The 14,123-nt window shown below is 25.3% G+C and overlaps 2 protein-coding genes across 8 annotated transcripts in view; both read right to left on the bottom strand.

Annotated features, from left to right (window-relative positions):
• LOC107452311 (cell adhesion molecule Dscam1) overlaps positions 1–14,123 on the bottom strand; it is a 112,380-nt gene that overhangs the window by 83,536 nt on the left and 14,721 nt on the right. Inside the window, exons 1-2 of one of the 7 annotated variants that reach the window (XM_071178582.2) lie at positions 9,420–9,689; positions 9,017–9,313 (exon numbers count right to left, since the gene is read on the bottom strand). The exons of 4 other annotated variants lie outside the window; for them this stretch is intronic. In XM_071178582.2, coding sequence (XP_071034683.1) covers positions 9,017–9,313; positions 9,420–9,498 — 376 coding nt within the window. In that variant the 5' untranslated portion in view covers positions 9,499–9,689. Of the gene's footprint in view, positions 1–810; positions 1,086–2,963; positions 3,261–3,371; positions 3,638–9,016; positions 9,314–9,419; positions 9,690–14,123 lie in introns of those variants that run through there. 2 more of the 7 variants (XM_071178580.2, XM_071178569.2) reach the window with 2 other exon arrangements.
• Positions 11,189–12,174, bottom strand: LOC147808073 (junctional adhesion molecule A-like). Its single transcript, XM_087166537.1, has 3 exons — positions 11,939–12,174; positions 11,239–11,535; positions 11,189–11,193 (listed from the first exon to the last, which is right to left on the bottom strand). The coding sequence occupies exons 1-3, from the start codon at positions 12,081–12,083 to the stop codon at positions 11,189–11,191; spliced, it is 447 nt and encodes a 148-aa protein (XP_087022663.1). The 5' UTR covers positions 12,084–12,174.

Genomic DNA, 14,123 nt, shown 5'->3' on the forward strand with positions numbered 1-14,123 from the left:
GAATTAATAAATTAATTCATTTTAAACCATCTCAGCTGTTAGTATTGTTTCTATTGGAAATGATTATTTAATGTCAATTTCATAATGCATATCTTAAACTAAAGTATAAAAATTTCCTTTGAAAAGAATTTTGCATTTTGATAAAAAAGCGTTAACAACTAATAGTCGTTCAAATACTCTTATCATAACCAATTTATGTAATTATTTATTAATTAAAAGGTTTTTAAAAAAGAGCATAATTTCTTAAAGTGAAACTGATTTGATTCCGTTAAATAAAATGTTAACACCATACTGTTGAAAAAACTGCTTATTTATAAAATTGCTAAGTATTTCATAAAAGTAAATAAATAAAATTTGTTAAAATTAAGTTGTGTTTTCATCTTTGTAATTGAATTACAGTCATTATTTTAATTTATGATAATATCAAATACTTTTTTGTAAACTAAGCACTATGTGTGCATCTCATTTTAAATTACTTACTTCAAAATTACAATAAAGAAAATATTTGACCTAGTAATTGACAAAATAATTGCTTTAATGATCTTCATTAAATTAATAAAATAACTTGAGCAAAACATTTGTTTCAGGTGTTGAGACATTTAATTTTAATGAATATATTTTATTAGTCAGTTAAGTATATTTTGGAAGAATTACAATAATAAAACATGGTTTGAACGACAAAGGTAAAATTAAAATAATTAAATTTATTATGACTATCAAATATTATGTAAAAATACTAATTTTGTTAAAAAGAGTACCTGATAAGCTGAAATTGTATATATTGATAAAAACCTTGAAAATACTACTCACCATGTTGAAAGAAGACGTCAATAAGCAGCGTCAGTAAAATGTAATAAATCCTAAAGCGTTTTTTCCACTTATCTATATGGATATTCGATATCATAATAAAACTTTAAAAAACAATTTATGCTAAATTGATTGACAACAATGTAATGTAATAGTTTTGAATTATATGATAAATTCAAGTAATAAAATTAATATGTGTATTTATTGCATGCTGGTAGGAATTAGGGTTAATAAAATATTAAACAAGTTGCGTAGTTTATCAGACTGCAGCGCCACACATCGATTAATATCGGAACGAAATTTCAAGAAAAGGAAATATGTAAATAAAATAAAGAAAGATAAAATTTGAAGGAAGTATTCCTTTAAAAATTACCTTTTTCAACACTTTTATTCAGTTTTCGATTTCAACTATATCTGGAATGTTCAAAATATGTCAATGCAACCACAAAATTACAACACTCGAATTTCCAGAAATTCAGAATATATATTCGTTTTAAGAAATAGTTTTTTAAAATAATAGTTCATTGAATATTTTCGAAAAAATATAATTCATACATGTCTGATGGTATTCTGTATGTATGACATTTACAAAATGTAGCATTTTTGGTGATACTTTGGAATAGTAAAATAATTATGCAACGGTTTAAGCGGTAATTATCCCTAATTACCCATTGAACAAATTACCAGATTACAATGGTAAAATTTTTTTCAAGTCATTGTTTCATAAGTTTTAAATGTTGTTTGAAAATATATACAAAAAATATAAAATCACTTTTTGGTGGATTTTTTTCTGGCTATCTTAAAACGGGTGATTGTAAGTAAACTAGAGCTATTTTTTTACATTTTAACAATAATTTAAGTATGGTAAACTTGAATATAATAACAAAGCACATATATTATTACTCAACGAATTTAAAACAATATTTTTCCTAATGGTGCTAAGAATTAATTATCCGGAGAAAACGTTTGTTAACATAGAGTAGCAAACATACAGAGTGGATATGTTAATTGATAATATCCTTTACGTTTTCTGGACACTTAGTATATTAAAAATATATCACAATATAATATCGTGACCTTGTTCAGCATTATAATTGTTGTTCGACTCATAAAATAAAACCTATTAAAAAATTACTCAAAATTGCATAATATCACTTATATTAATTTTTATAATGAATCACTAATTTTAACATTGCGGAAAGAAATAGCAAATCAAGTAAAATTACAAAACTTTTGTCTTTGTTAAAAAAAAATTTAAACAACGTGTTTCCAAAAGTACATAGCTAAGAAGGATAATCATTTGTTCGCAAAAAAATATGCAGAGTATGTACAATGTATAAATTTAATAAAACAAATGTACAGAATTTATATAAGTAACTATTTTAATGAAATTGTCATTTCCTTTACTTTTCGCTGACATTTACAAGTCCTTAAAACTACCAAAACCAAACCTAGTTTAAATAGATATAAAGTAAATCAGTATATTTTTACTTTGTGTACAACATTATGTAGTACAATATATATATAGTACAATATTGTGTAAAAAATGGCAAATCAAACAGAAATACAAAATATATACATTTTTCCAACTTTAAATAACATGTTTCTTGACTATTACCTTAACGAAACTTTTTTCCCTTCACGAATAGTATCCATGTAACAAAACAAATGTACAGGGTCAATATAAAGAATTATTTCAAGTAAGCTGAGTAATAAACAGTCTTTTAAACGACATATAGAACAGTCAGAAGAGTTATGTATGTAAAAGTCATATGTAACAATATTAAACTGTATATAACAATATTAAAATGTATATAACAATATTAAATTTCTAAAATATTATTGCTATACTTAAAAATTACTTTCAATCAAGCATGTAAACATTTAAAAATTAAACAAATCTCACTTAAATTTATTTAGAATTAAACTCCATTATCTGAAAACAAATAATATTGCAGAATATATAATTTCTTTTATATCAAATAAATTGTTAATCAATGCATATAAGAAGAATGAAAGCAATTTCATTGCAAGAACATGCAACAATAAAAAACACACAGTGCCAATATAATCAAAAGTATCTAATGAACATGTGTGATACAGAGAGCATTAATTGAATATTTTGTAGAGAATTATGTAGCAAAATGAAGTCTTACCTTCGATTACAACATTTTCTGTTTTTTGATCTTCACCAAATGAATTTTCTGCAACACATGTGAAATTACCAATATCAGTTGCTTGAATTTCTCCTATATAAATGTGAGAACTGCTCTCTATATTCGAAATCCTATATTTAGAATGGGATTGAATCTGTTTTCCATTATGAAACCATTTGAACTTGACAGGAAGGGATCCTTTTTTTATAGTGCATGATAGTTCAGTTATATCTCCTAAGGCTAAATTTGCTGGAACAATCATCGGACGTAAAACAGGCTCGCTGTTAGATATTTCACCTTCAAAAGTAAGTGTTCATAATAATCTACGTTTAATGTTAGAAAATTTGCAATTTTTTAAAATGTAACTATGGATCGTAAAAAAGAAATAAAAACAGTAAAAAAGCTTACCTCCAAGTGTGCATGAAACCAATAGGTAAAAGTTAAAGAACACCAATCTCGCCATTTTATTTAAAGGTTTCTGAAAAATCTCGAAAACTTTTTTAATGCTAATTTTTTAAATATTTGCATGTTAAGGCATAGCTAGAAAATATTAGTCATAATATCAAAATAATGCTTTTTAGGTAATAAATACACAGTTTAGCATATATCATCTATTTCACTTAACAAAACATTTTCAAATATAGCTATTGTAAATGGAATAAAAGAACATTTATGGTATTGTAGCGCCACATATCGTCTGAAGATAGAAACAAATCAGAAAAAACTTTCTGAAAATAATCAAAATTGTGATGTTTTTGCGAAAATAGTCGCCCAAAAATTTTTTTATTGTGCTATAATATTCGTAAATATATAATTTAAATATAAAAATATTAAGTCTTAATTGCAGCAAATGTTTAATCTAAATTTTATATACGTATTTGTTTGAAATATTTTAATTAAAACATAGCGAATAAATAGATACTAAGAAAAAAGTACACATTTTTGTACCAATTGTGATGAGTTTTATGACCACAAAATGAATTACTCGGAAGAATAAGGTAAAGTACAGTAAAAATACAGAATAAAGTAAAAATTCGCTTTAAATATTTCTATTAAGACATAGCGGTTAAAAAAAGAAAATAAATGTAACAATTGTTAGGAGTTTAAAAATCACAAAACAAATCACTAAGCAGAATAAGGTACAGTCAAAGAACGGAATAAAGTACGGTTTGAATTAAATATTTCTATTAACATATAGAGGTTAAATAAATACTGAAAAAAAACTTTTTTGTATCTATTACGATAGGTTTTAAGACCACATAACGAATTATTCGAAAGAATAAGGTAAAGAACAGCATAATTACGGAGTAAGGTAAAACACGGCAATAATACTTTTCTAAAATAATGAAAAGCGTAATGAATGCAAATTTATGGATTTGATTAAAACAATTTACGCTTTAATAAATAATGCAAAGTTGTTGCTTGTATTTTCAATTATATTTGATTGAGCAATGTAAACATTTTACCTGAATAATCTAAAATAACACATTACAAATATTGCTTTCTCCTTTAAATTTTTTTAGCATTTCTTTTTGCAGAAGATTTGAAAAATTATAGAAACGCTTATTTAGCTAAAGGAAATAAAAATATATGATTAATTTGTTTCATTAGTAGAAGTTGCTTACAAATTTTATAATACAAAAGCTTCATAATTACTATAATATAACAATATAGGATAAATGGTGACAATTAAAATTATTAAGTTTTCTTTTGGAATGACCATTAAATTTAGAAACTCAGAATAATTGCATAACTGATATCAGTATCTTATAATCATAATATGTTCATCATAAATTTTCATTATTTTAAAACAATGTATTTGAAACTGGATATAAACACGAAACTTCTTAAGAAAAACGCCCAAGTATCTCAGTACTTACGAGATATTTTGGCGAATATTCAGGATCTCTATATCCCCATTTAATATATTGCACTTTATTACCACACTTTAAATTTTAAAAAAATTTAATAGTGTGAAATAATCAGAAATAAAATTCCTCTTTAATATAATTACAAATAATTATTATTGTGGGAAGTGAAAAGAAAAACAACACTTTCAAATAAACAAAAATAGAAAAGCTACTGCAATTTCTTTGAAAATTATGATTGGTATATGAATATGAATGATATAAATTACCTTCGATTGTGACTGCTCCTGTTTTTCTGTCTTCCCCATACGTGTTACTTGCTGTGCAAGTATAATTACCAATATCGGTTGCTTTAATCTCTTCGATCAGAAATTGTGAACTTATTTTTGAACTGGATATTTTATAATTTTGATTTTCAATTATTTTATTATGATTGTGAAACCATTCAAATTTTAATGGTAAACTTCCTTTTTTGACTATGCAGGAAAGTTCCGTCATGTCCCCGAGAGCTAAATTTGGAGGAATAAACATTGCATTCAAAACTGGTAATTCTTCTTTGGTAGAACCTATAAAAAACATTTTTAAAGATCATATTTTAACATTTAATCTTTTTCTGCTTATTATACATTATAAAATATTGTGTTCATTTTCAAGAATAATAACTTTTTAAATTTATTACCATGTTGCATAATTGATCTTGCAGTTTAAAACTTAAATAAATAATCAAATGTGACATAAAATATTTCCACCTGTCTTTTAATTTTTGATGTTAATTAATTTCTATTTATTATCATACAACAAATATTTTATTTTCATTACATAGAAAATTATCGAAATACTAATAACGATTAAAATCTAGTTGCATTTAGTTGCAGTTTTCTTAAAAAATAATGAAAATTATTTCATAATATTAATTATAAAGTAATTTTAATATATTAATTCGAATTGTAAAGTAAACATTTAAGAATAGGATGTATAAAATGTGTAAACAACTTACCTGCGTTACATGAAGCTACCACCCATAATAGCACAATGAAGTGACTGGCAATCGGTCTATGTTGAGCGTCAAGCAAAAATAAATTCATAAAAAGTTTTTTATTTTGAAAAATATAAAAAAATTGCTTTAAAATTGAATCGTACATGATTGGTTAATAAAAACAAAAATGAATATATGAATCAAAAATGGGAAAATGTTTACAGACCAAAATACTGCATTGCCACTTAAAAGAATATAATAATATGAAACTAAGCGTTTCCTTTACGAAAGGAGTTGCAGCGCCACATATCGCTTAAATCAGAAACAAAAAATTATTTATTTTATTACTACTTTTAAAAAGTATATTTTATTTCATTTATCTGCTCAAAAACATTTAGTGAGTTACATAAATTATTACATAATTATTTCGTAATGCTGAAAACAATAAGATTATTTTTGCAATTTTTCAAGTAGTAAATTAAATAAAAATAATGATTATGAAATAAAACGTGCTTAGTAGCTGTATCATAATTTCACGGATGAAAAGCATTTTTTTGGTCTTTTTCTTTCTTTTTGTCGGGTTATGTTTTACTTGTGTGGTAAAAAAAATTCTGAAAACCAAAATAAGTAGTTTCCTCTCAATAATAAAAATAGTATTACTTGTAAATATAAAATTAATAAATATAAAACATAAATATCGAATTAATTTGAGAAATGCAATTAATAAGTGTTACAAACACATCCCAGTAGAATCCACTGTAAATAAAATTAAAACAGGCGCTACGTAGTTTATCAGACTGACGAGCCACGTATCGATTAATATCGTAAAAAAGAAGAAAAAAGTATAAATAAAATACAGAAAAATCTGTGGAAAAATTCTGTGCAAAATTATCTTTTTATTTCATTTGATAGTAATTAATTTTCGATTGCAATCATAACCAATAGTATAAAATATATCATAACAATGAATTTTATCATTTCCGGAAATTGAGTATATATGATAAAGATAGACTTTTACTTTAAGGAAATAATTTTATTCATTACGGTCATCTAAAATTGTAAATATTTTAAATGTTACAAGAAAAAAGTAAAATCATTCTTTTTTGTGGGTATCTTCTGGCCATTTTAAACAGAAAAATATAGACAAACCAGCACTAATCTAATATGAAAAACTTCAAAGATTATGAATTTCAAACAAATTATAAAATACATATATTCTTACTTAAATTAAAAATATTATGTTCTCTATCGATGTCTCCAGCAAAAAAATTTAAATGTATTATAGTTACTCTGCAGATTGGATATGATGAATGTTTATATTCTTTATTTTTCTGTACATTTAGTAAATTAAAAATAGATCACAATAAATATAATATCGTATCCTTGCTAAAGTAATATTATTGCTGACCGACTCATCAATTATTTGCTTGCGAGAATATAACCTACTAAAAACAATCGAATTTGCATAATATCACAAACATTAATTTCTCAAAATAAAAATTTATTTAATAAAATATTAATATTCATTAAATTATAGCTATGCAGAAAGAAATAATGAATGAAACAAAACAACAAATTAACACATTTTTAAGAAAAATTCAAATAGCATGTTTCTTAAAATCTGGGAAGGTAAACTTTTTTCCTGTAAGTATATGATGTATGTAACGAAACAAATGTACAGGGTTGATATAATAATCTATTTTAATCCGTTTCAGGGGCGATATAGACAATCATCATCTTAGACAACAAAAATTTCACAAAAATTGAAAATTTTTTGATTTTTTAACCGATGCAATTCTTAATCAACCATTTTTAAATTTGAAAAATGTAAAGATAAGCAAATGTCTTTATCATGGATATGCATACCATAACCACAATTCTCTTGGCTTTCCTAGACTAAATTTTTAATTAAACTTTTTTGCCCATAAAGGGTTAAAAAAAAGGATCATTTCCTTTATTTTCGAAAGGAAAACTACCAAAACCAAACAAAATAGATGTAAAATGAGATATCACGTAATTTTCAACATTGAGTAAAGAAAAATACAATTCAAATAAAAATATATACTTTTTTCTCTTAATTCAAAAAAATATGTTTTTGTTTGCATAGTAATGGTATTAAAACTGTTTTCTCTGCAAGAATATGTTTCATGTAACAAAGCAAATATACATAGTTGATGTAAAGAATTATTTCAAAGGAGTGATCATTTCCCCTTACATTTCTGGATATCGTGTAAAGAAAGTTACCAAATCTAATCAAAGATAATTTAAATTCATATGAAATAAAATACAATTTTATTTACGCTTTTGAAATTGGGTACAAAATTGCAAATAAAATAAAAATATGAAGCATATACTTTTTTTTCAATTCAAATAACATGTTTTTGGCATATTATTAGAAATTAAACTATTTTTCTTGCAAGACTATGATCCATGTAACAAAGTAAATGTAGATATAATGAACTATTTCAAATAACGGACATTTTTCTTTTTACATTAAAGGATTTATAAAACATTATTAAAGACGTTACAATATTAGATTTTCTTGTTTATGTATTATTTGTTGTCGAAGCTATAAATCATTTCTATGTAAGAATTCAACCACCTAAAACCAACCAAACATCCCCTAAATTAATTTAAAACGTCGACATTTCGCCTTTTATATATCACATTTCTTGTTATGTTCTATAATTGCTTAATAAAAATGAGAAACAATGTAACTTTTCTCTAATTCACGCAACATGCTTCTTATAGCATATAAACGGGAATGTAAATTATCTTCTCAGGGAGAAAATAATGCATGTAATAAAAGGAATGTACAGGAAATCAACTATTTCAAGGGTCATTTCATTTACTTTTACTAGACATTTACATGTCTAGAAAACTCCTAAAATGAAAAAAAATATCCCCTAGATTAATTTAATAGAAAGTAATAATTCAAAAATTTTTCTCAACTTTAAATATCACATAAAATTATGACGAATCAAGTAAAATATCGTAGTATATAATATTTTGAGTTTCATTGTTCCAATGTATTATGTTTCAAAACGTGTCGCTGGGAATAAAAAGAAATTTCTTTTCAAGAAAAGGATCTATGTAACAGAAAGAAAGTACTGACGAAAGATATTGAAGTATTTCTAATGAATAATCATGAAACAAAATGCATTTGTTGTACATTTTATAGAGAATTATGCTACAAAATAAAGTCTTACCTTCGATTACAACATTTTCTGTTTTTTGATCTTGACCAAATGAATTTTCTGCAACACATGTGAAATTACCAATATCAGTTGCCTGAATTTTTCCTATGTAAATGTGAGAACTGCTTTCTGTATTCGACATCCTATATTTAGAATGGGATTGAATCTGTTTTCCATTATGAAACCATTTGAACATGACAGGAAGGGATCCTTTTTTTATAGTACATGATATTTCAGTTATATCTCCTAAAGCTAAATTTGCTGGCACAATTATTGGCCGTAAAACTGGCTCACTGTCAGAAATTTCCCCTTCAAAAGTAATTTTTCTTATTAATTAACGTTTGAATAATGTTAAAAAAATTGCAATTTTTTAAAAATATAACTATGGTTATTAAAATACAGTAAAAATGCTTACCTCCAAGTGCGAAGGAAACCAATAGGTATAAGTTCAAAAACATCATTCTCGCCATTTTAGCTAATGATCTCTGAAACATCTAGAAAACTCTTAAAGTGCTAACTGTTTAGTATTTGCATGCTAATGTATATCTAAAAATATACCATGAAAATAAAATAATGTTTTTATTAGCAAATACACAGCTTCCAACTGCTGTTTGCTTTTCATTAGAAGATATTTTAAATATGGCTATTGTAAATAGAATCAAAAGTATTCAGATAGTATTGTAGCGCCACATATCGTCAGTGGACTGAACCAAATCAGAAAAAAACTCCTTATTGTAATCATAATTGTTATATTTTATTCTGTATTGAACCAAAAAGTAATTACCTATGTTCTAAAATTTTCAAATGCATTACTTGAATACTTTTTTTAATCTCAAGATATTTTATCGTGAATACATATACAAAATTCAAAATCGAAATTCGTACAAATATTTCTATTGAATCAAAAAGGGCTAAAAAATATTAATTCAAAGCAAACTTCTTTCGTATGACGAGTTTCAATTACAGTATAATAGTTTGTTAAGTGAAATATAAAATACAGAGATTTAATTAATAGGCACTGATAGTTGCTGGGAATAGATCAACAACTTAATAAATGTGAATTAGAGCTCAAGATTATGTTCAATAAGTATAATTTGCGTTTAAATACCAAAAAAATTCGTTATTTAAATGGGACAAAGACTATGAATATTGAAATAAGAGCTTCTTAGCATATACAAGTTGGATAGCATGGTACATTTGTTATATTAGTAGTAGTTACTAAGCATAAAGGACCAAAGTTTAAAATTCAATGAATTTTACATTTATGCATAAATGGGCTTTACATTTGAAAAAATTTAGCATTAATGGACTTACAAACTACAAATACGAGTTGCGTAAAATATAAACAAATGTATCTAGATGTAAATGTACAAATGTTGCTTGATCAAAACCCTGTTATTTGTAAGATCAGACATTTTCTATATCTATATAAATGACATCAGTACTCTATAACCGTAATACGTAATGTGTAAATTTCTACTTGCTTTAAAAAATGTATTGGAAACATGAAAATGAGGCATTTTCTTAAAAAACTTACTACAAAATCTTTTTGTGTACAAGAATATTCTAAATTTCGATATCATCATTTGGAATTGTTGTTATATTAAATGCTATTTTGAATAATCAGAAATAAAGTTTTATTGAGCATTATAGGTACCAAAATATTTTGAAGATATTTCTACTTTACATAATATTTTGAAGATATTTCTACTTTGAAAAAAATGATAATTCAATGAAAAAAGTAAGAAAAGGAATGATCGTAATGTAAAGGAAATGATAAACGTGGAAAATTTTCCTACCCATAAACATAATTTTTAAAACATATTTTGGTAATGAATGTTTATGTTAATACTATGGAAAGCATAATTAATGAAAAATATAATTAATGCGTCTGAAAATATATATATACAGTAAAAACATAGTAAAAACCAGTAAATTAGCTTTTTTTCCTAACAAATTCCTTTCGAAGTTTATTGTTCCTCAAGAAATAATAATCAATTTTAAAATATATAAATTGAAAATAAAAATCATTGTAGCATTTTTTTCATTAATAAAGCGTTGATTATTAAGGTAAAAACTGCTTCTGAAAATTACAATTAATTGCAATAATCACTGTTATTCCAAGAAAAACAATATATTTTAAATTAACTTAAAATAAAAAAAAATAAGTATCCAATTTTAATGTTAATCTGCAAAAATTATAAGTCATAAGCAGTAAAAATGATATAAATTACCTTCGATTACGACTGCTCCTGTTTTTCTGTCTTCCCCATACGTGTTACTTGCTGTGCAAGTATAATTACCAATATCTGATGCTTTAATCTCTTCGATCAGAAATTGTGAACTTATTTTTGAACTGGATATTTTATAATTTCGATTTTCAATAATTTTATTATGATTGTGAAACCATTCAAATTTTATTGGTAAACTACCCTTTTTGATTGTACAGGTAAGTTCAGTCATGTCACCAAGAGCTAAGTTTTGTGGAATAAACACTGGATTCAGAATTGGTGATTCTTCTTTGACAGAAACTGTAAAAAAAAACATTTTTGGTAAGTCAATTTTAAGATCAAAAAGCATTTGCCAATGTTTTGTACATTAAATAATTTATTTATTTTTAATAATTATAATTTTTTTCTTAAATTTAATACCAAGTTGTATAATTGTAGTATAAAACATAGAATGGGAAATAAATTTCTCGCACCTATCTTTTGAATTTTGTTGTAAATTAATTTCCGTTTATTATCATACGCCAAATACTTTATTTTTATTACTTAGAAAATTATTCAAATACCAATAACGATCCAAAAGCTGAAGTATTTAGTAATATATATCTTACAAAACAACGAAAATTATTTCAATATTTCGATTATATAATAATTCAAATAGTGAAACTGTTTAAATTAGGATATATAAAGTGTGTATACAACTTACCTGCTGAACATGAAGCTACCACCCATAATAGCACAAAGAAGGGATTGACAAGCAGTCTGTATTGAACATCAGGCAAAAATAAGTATAATAAAAATGTTTTATTTAGATAAGGATTAAACATTTGTCCTGAAATTGAATCATACATGATTGATCAATAAATGTAATAATGAATATTTTGATCGAAATTGGAAAAATGTTTACAGACCAGAACACTTCATTGCCACTCAACAGAGTACAATAATATAAAACTAAGCGTTCCCTAAACAAATTGCGTTGCAGCGCCACATATCGTTTAAATTAGAAACAAAAAATATTAATTTCATGACTACTTTAAAAAGTATATTTTATTTAATTTATCACTACAGATACCATTATTGACTTGCACAAATGATTGTAATATTATTTTTTAACACTGAAAACAATAAGGTTATTATGGTAAGCATAATAACGTAATTTTTAGGCAATTTGAAGCTTAAATTATCTAAAAATTGTGTTCATTGACTTTGTTCTTTGCTCTTACGTTTTGTCGGAAATTGTTTTTATGAATTGGTAATGATAAAAATATTTTTTTAAAAATAAAAGTAAATAATGCAAGTATTTTTCTTTCAATAGTAAAAAAAGTATCATTCATAAACATGAAATTAACAAATACAAACATAAAATTTAAAATTTAAATATCGAATTAGTTTGATAAATGCAATTAATACGTAACAAAGGTGCATGCCAGTAGGAATTAGAGTAAACAAAATATAAAGCAAGCACTACGTAGTTTATCAGACTACAGAGCCACACATCGATAAATATCGCAGTGACGGGTGAAAAAAGAAAAAAATTAAATAAAATTTAAAAAAAAAAATAAATCTAATATATTCCATGGAAATTATTTTTTTATTTCAATGGATTGTAAATAGTTTTCTATAGCAACTATAACAACTGGATAGTACAAAATATATCACTGTATAACAACATTTGGTTTTCCGGAAATTTAGAATATGATAGAAGTTTATTTTTTCATTTTTTTTGCTATGGAAGGTGCCGGAAGTGTTGCTCATTTTACGTTTCCTGATGAGCATCTTGTGATCAACGTCACGGAGGCGAGTAACATCACCCACGCCACGCTGCAGCATATCCCCTTTCCTAACCCCTAGGGTCGGCGTAACACAACAGAGGACAGCACCTAGAGAAAAACATTCATACCCTGAACGGGATTCGACCCCGCATTCATTGGCTTCGCAGTTAGCCACGCTAACCGCTCTGCCACCTGACCGACACCTATTTTTTAAAAGTAGAATACTACTCGTAAAAAAAAAAAAAACATAACAAAAACATAGTTCCGTGTAAGTTTTCTAGTAGAACATATTTTATGTGTCTTATAATTTTTGAAACATATTAACGAAACGTAACATTTTGAGGTGAAATTGCTTTGGAATCGTAAATTATTTATGATGCGATGGCATCATTCAACCTATTACCCCAATTAATTGATATCTGAAATGTTTTATATATCACTGTTTTAACAAATTATTGACATTTTAAATGTGCCCCGGAAATATAAAAAGAGTGAAAGTATTTTTGTGGATATTTTTGGGCCATTTTAAAAGGGAAAGTATAGATAAACCAGCACTAATCTAATACATTTTTGGAAACAATTTAAATATCATAAATATCAATCAAATTATAGAACTTGTATGTTTTTACTTCAACCAAATAAAAATATTATGTTTTCTAATCAAGTTAAAAATTATTTCTCCAGCAAAAATACGGTAACATAACATAGCAAATCTGCAGAGTAAATATGTTGAATTATTATATTTTTCTGAACATTAAATAAATTAAAAAAATGTATCGCAATAATATAGCATCGTTGTTGTAGTAGCATTACTGTTATCCGAATCAACAGTTATATGCAAGAAAATAACTCATTGAAAGCAAACGAAATTGCTTAACAACACTAACATTAACTTTTCCAGATGAAGCATCTATATTTCTGAAATTGCAATGAATAAGTAAATAAAATTAATACAACTTTTTAAATTTAAATAGGATGTTACTTAAAGTATGTTACAGGATTGCAAGGGAGTAAAAATAGTTCCCTGTAAGAGTATGATCAATTGTAACAAAACAATCGTTTTATTTTTTTTCTTTAAAAAAACTCTATTTCGAAAAATGTAAATGCTAAGCAGAG

Source organism: Parasteatoda tepidariorum, chromosome 6, assembly GCF_982258835.1.
Source record: "Parasteatoda tepidariorum strain Cologne lab strain chromosome 6, Ptep-v5.0, whole genome shotgun sequence".
NCBI classification, from domain to species: Eukaryota; Metazoa; Arthropoda; class Arachnida; order Araneae; family Theridiidae; genus Parasteatoda; species Parasteatoda tepidariorum.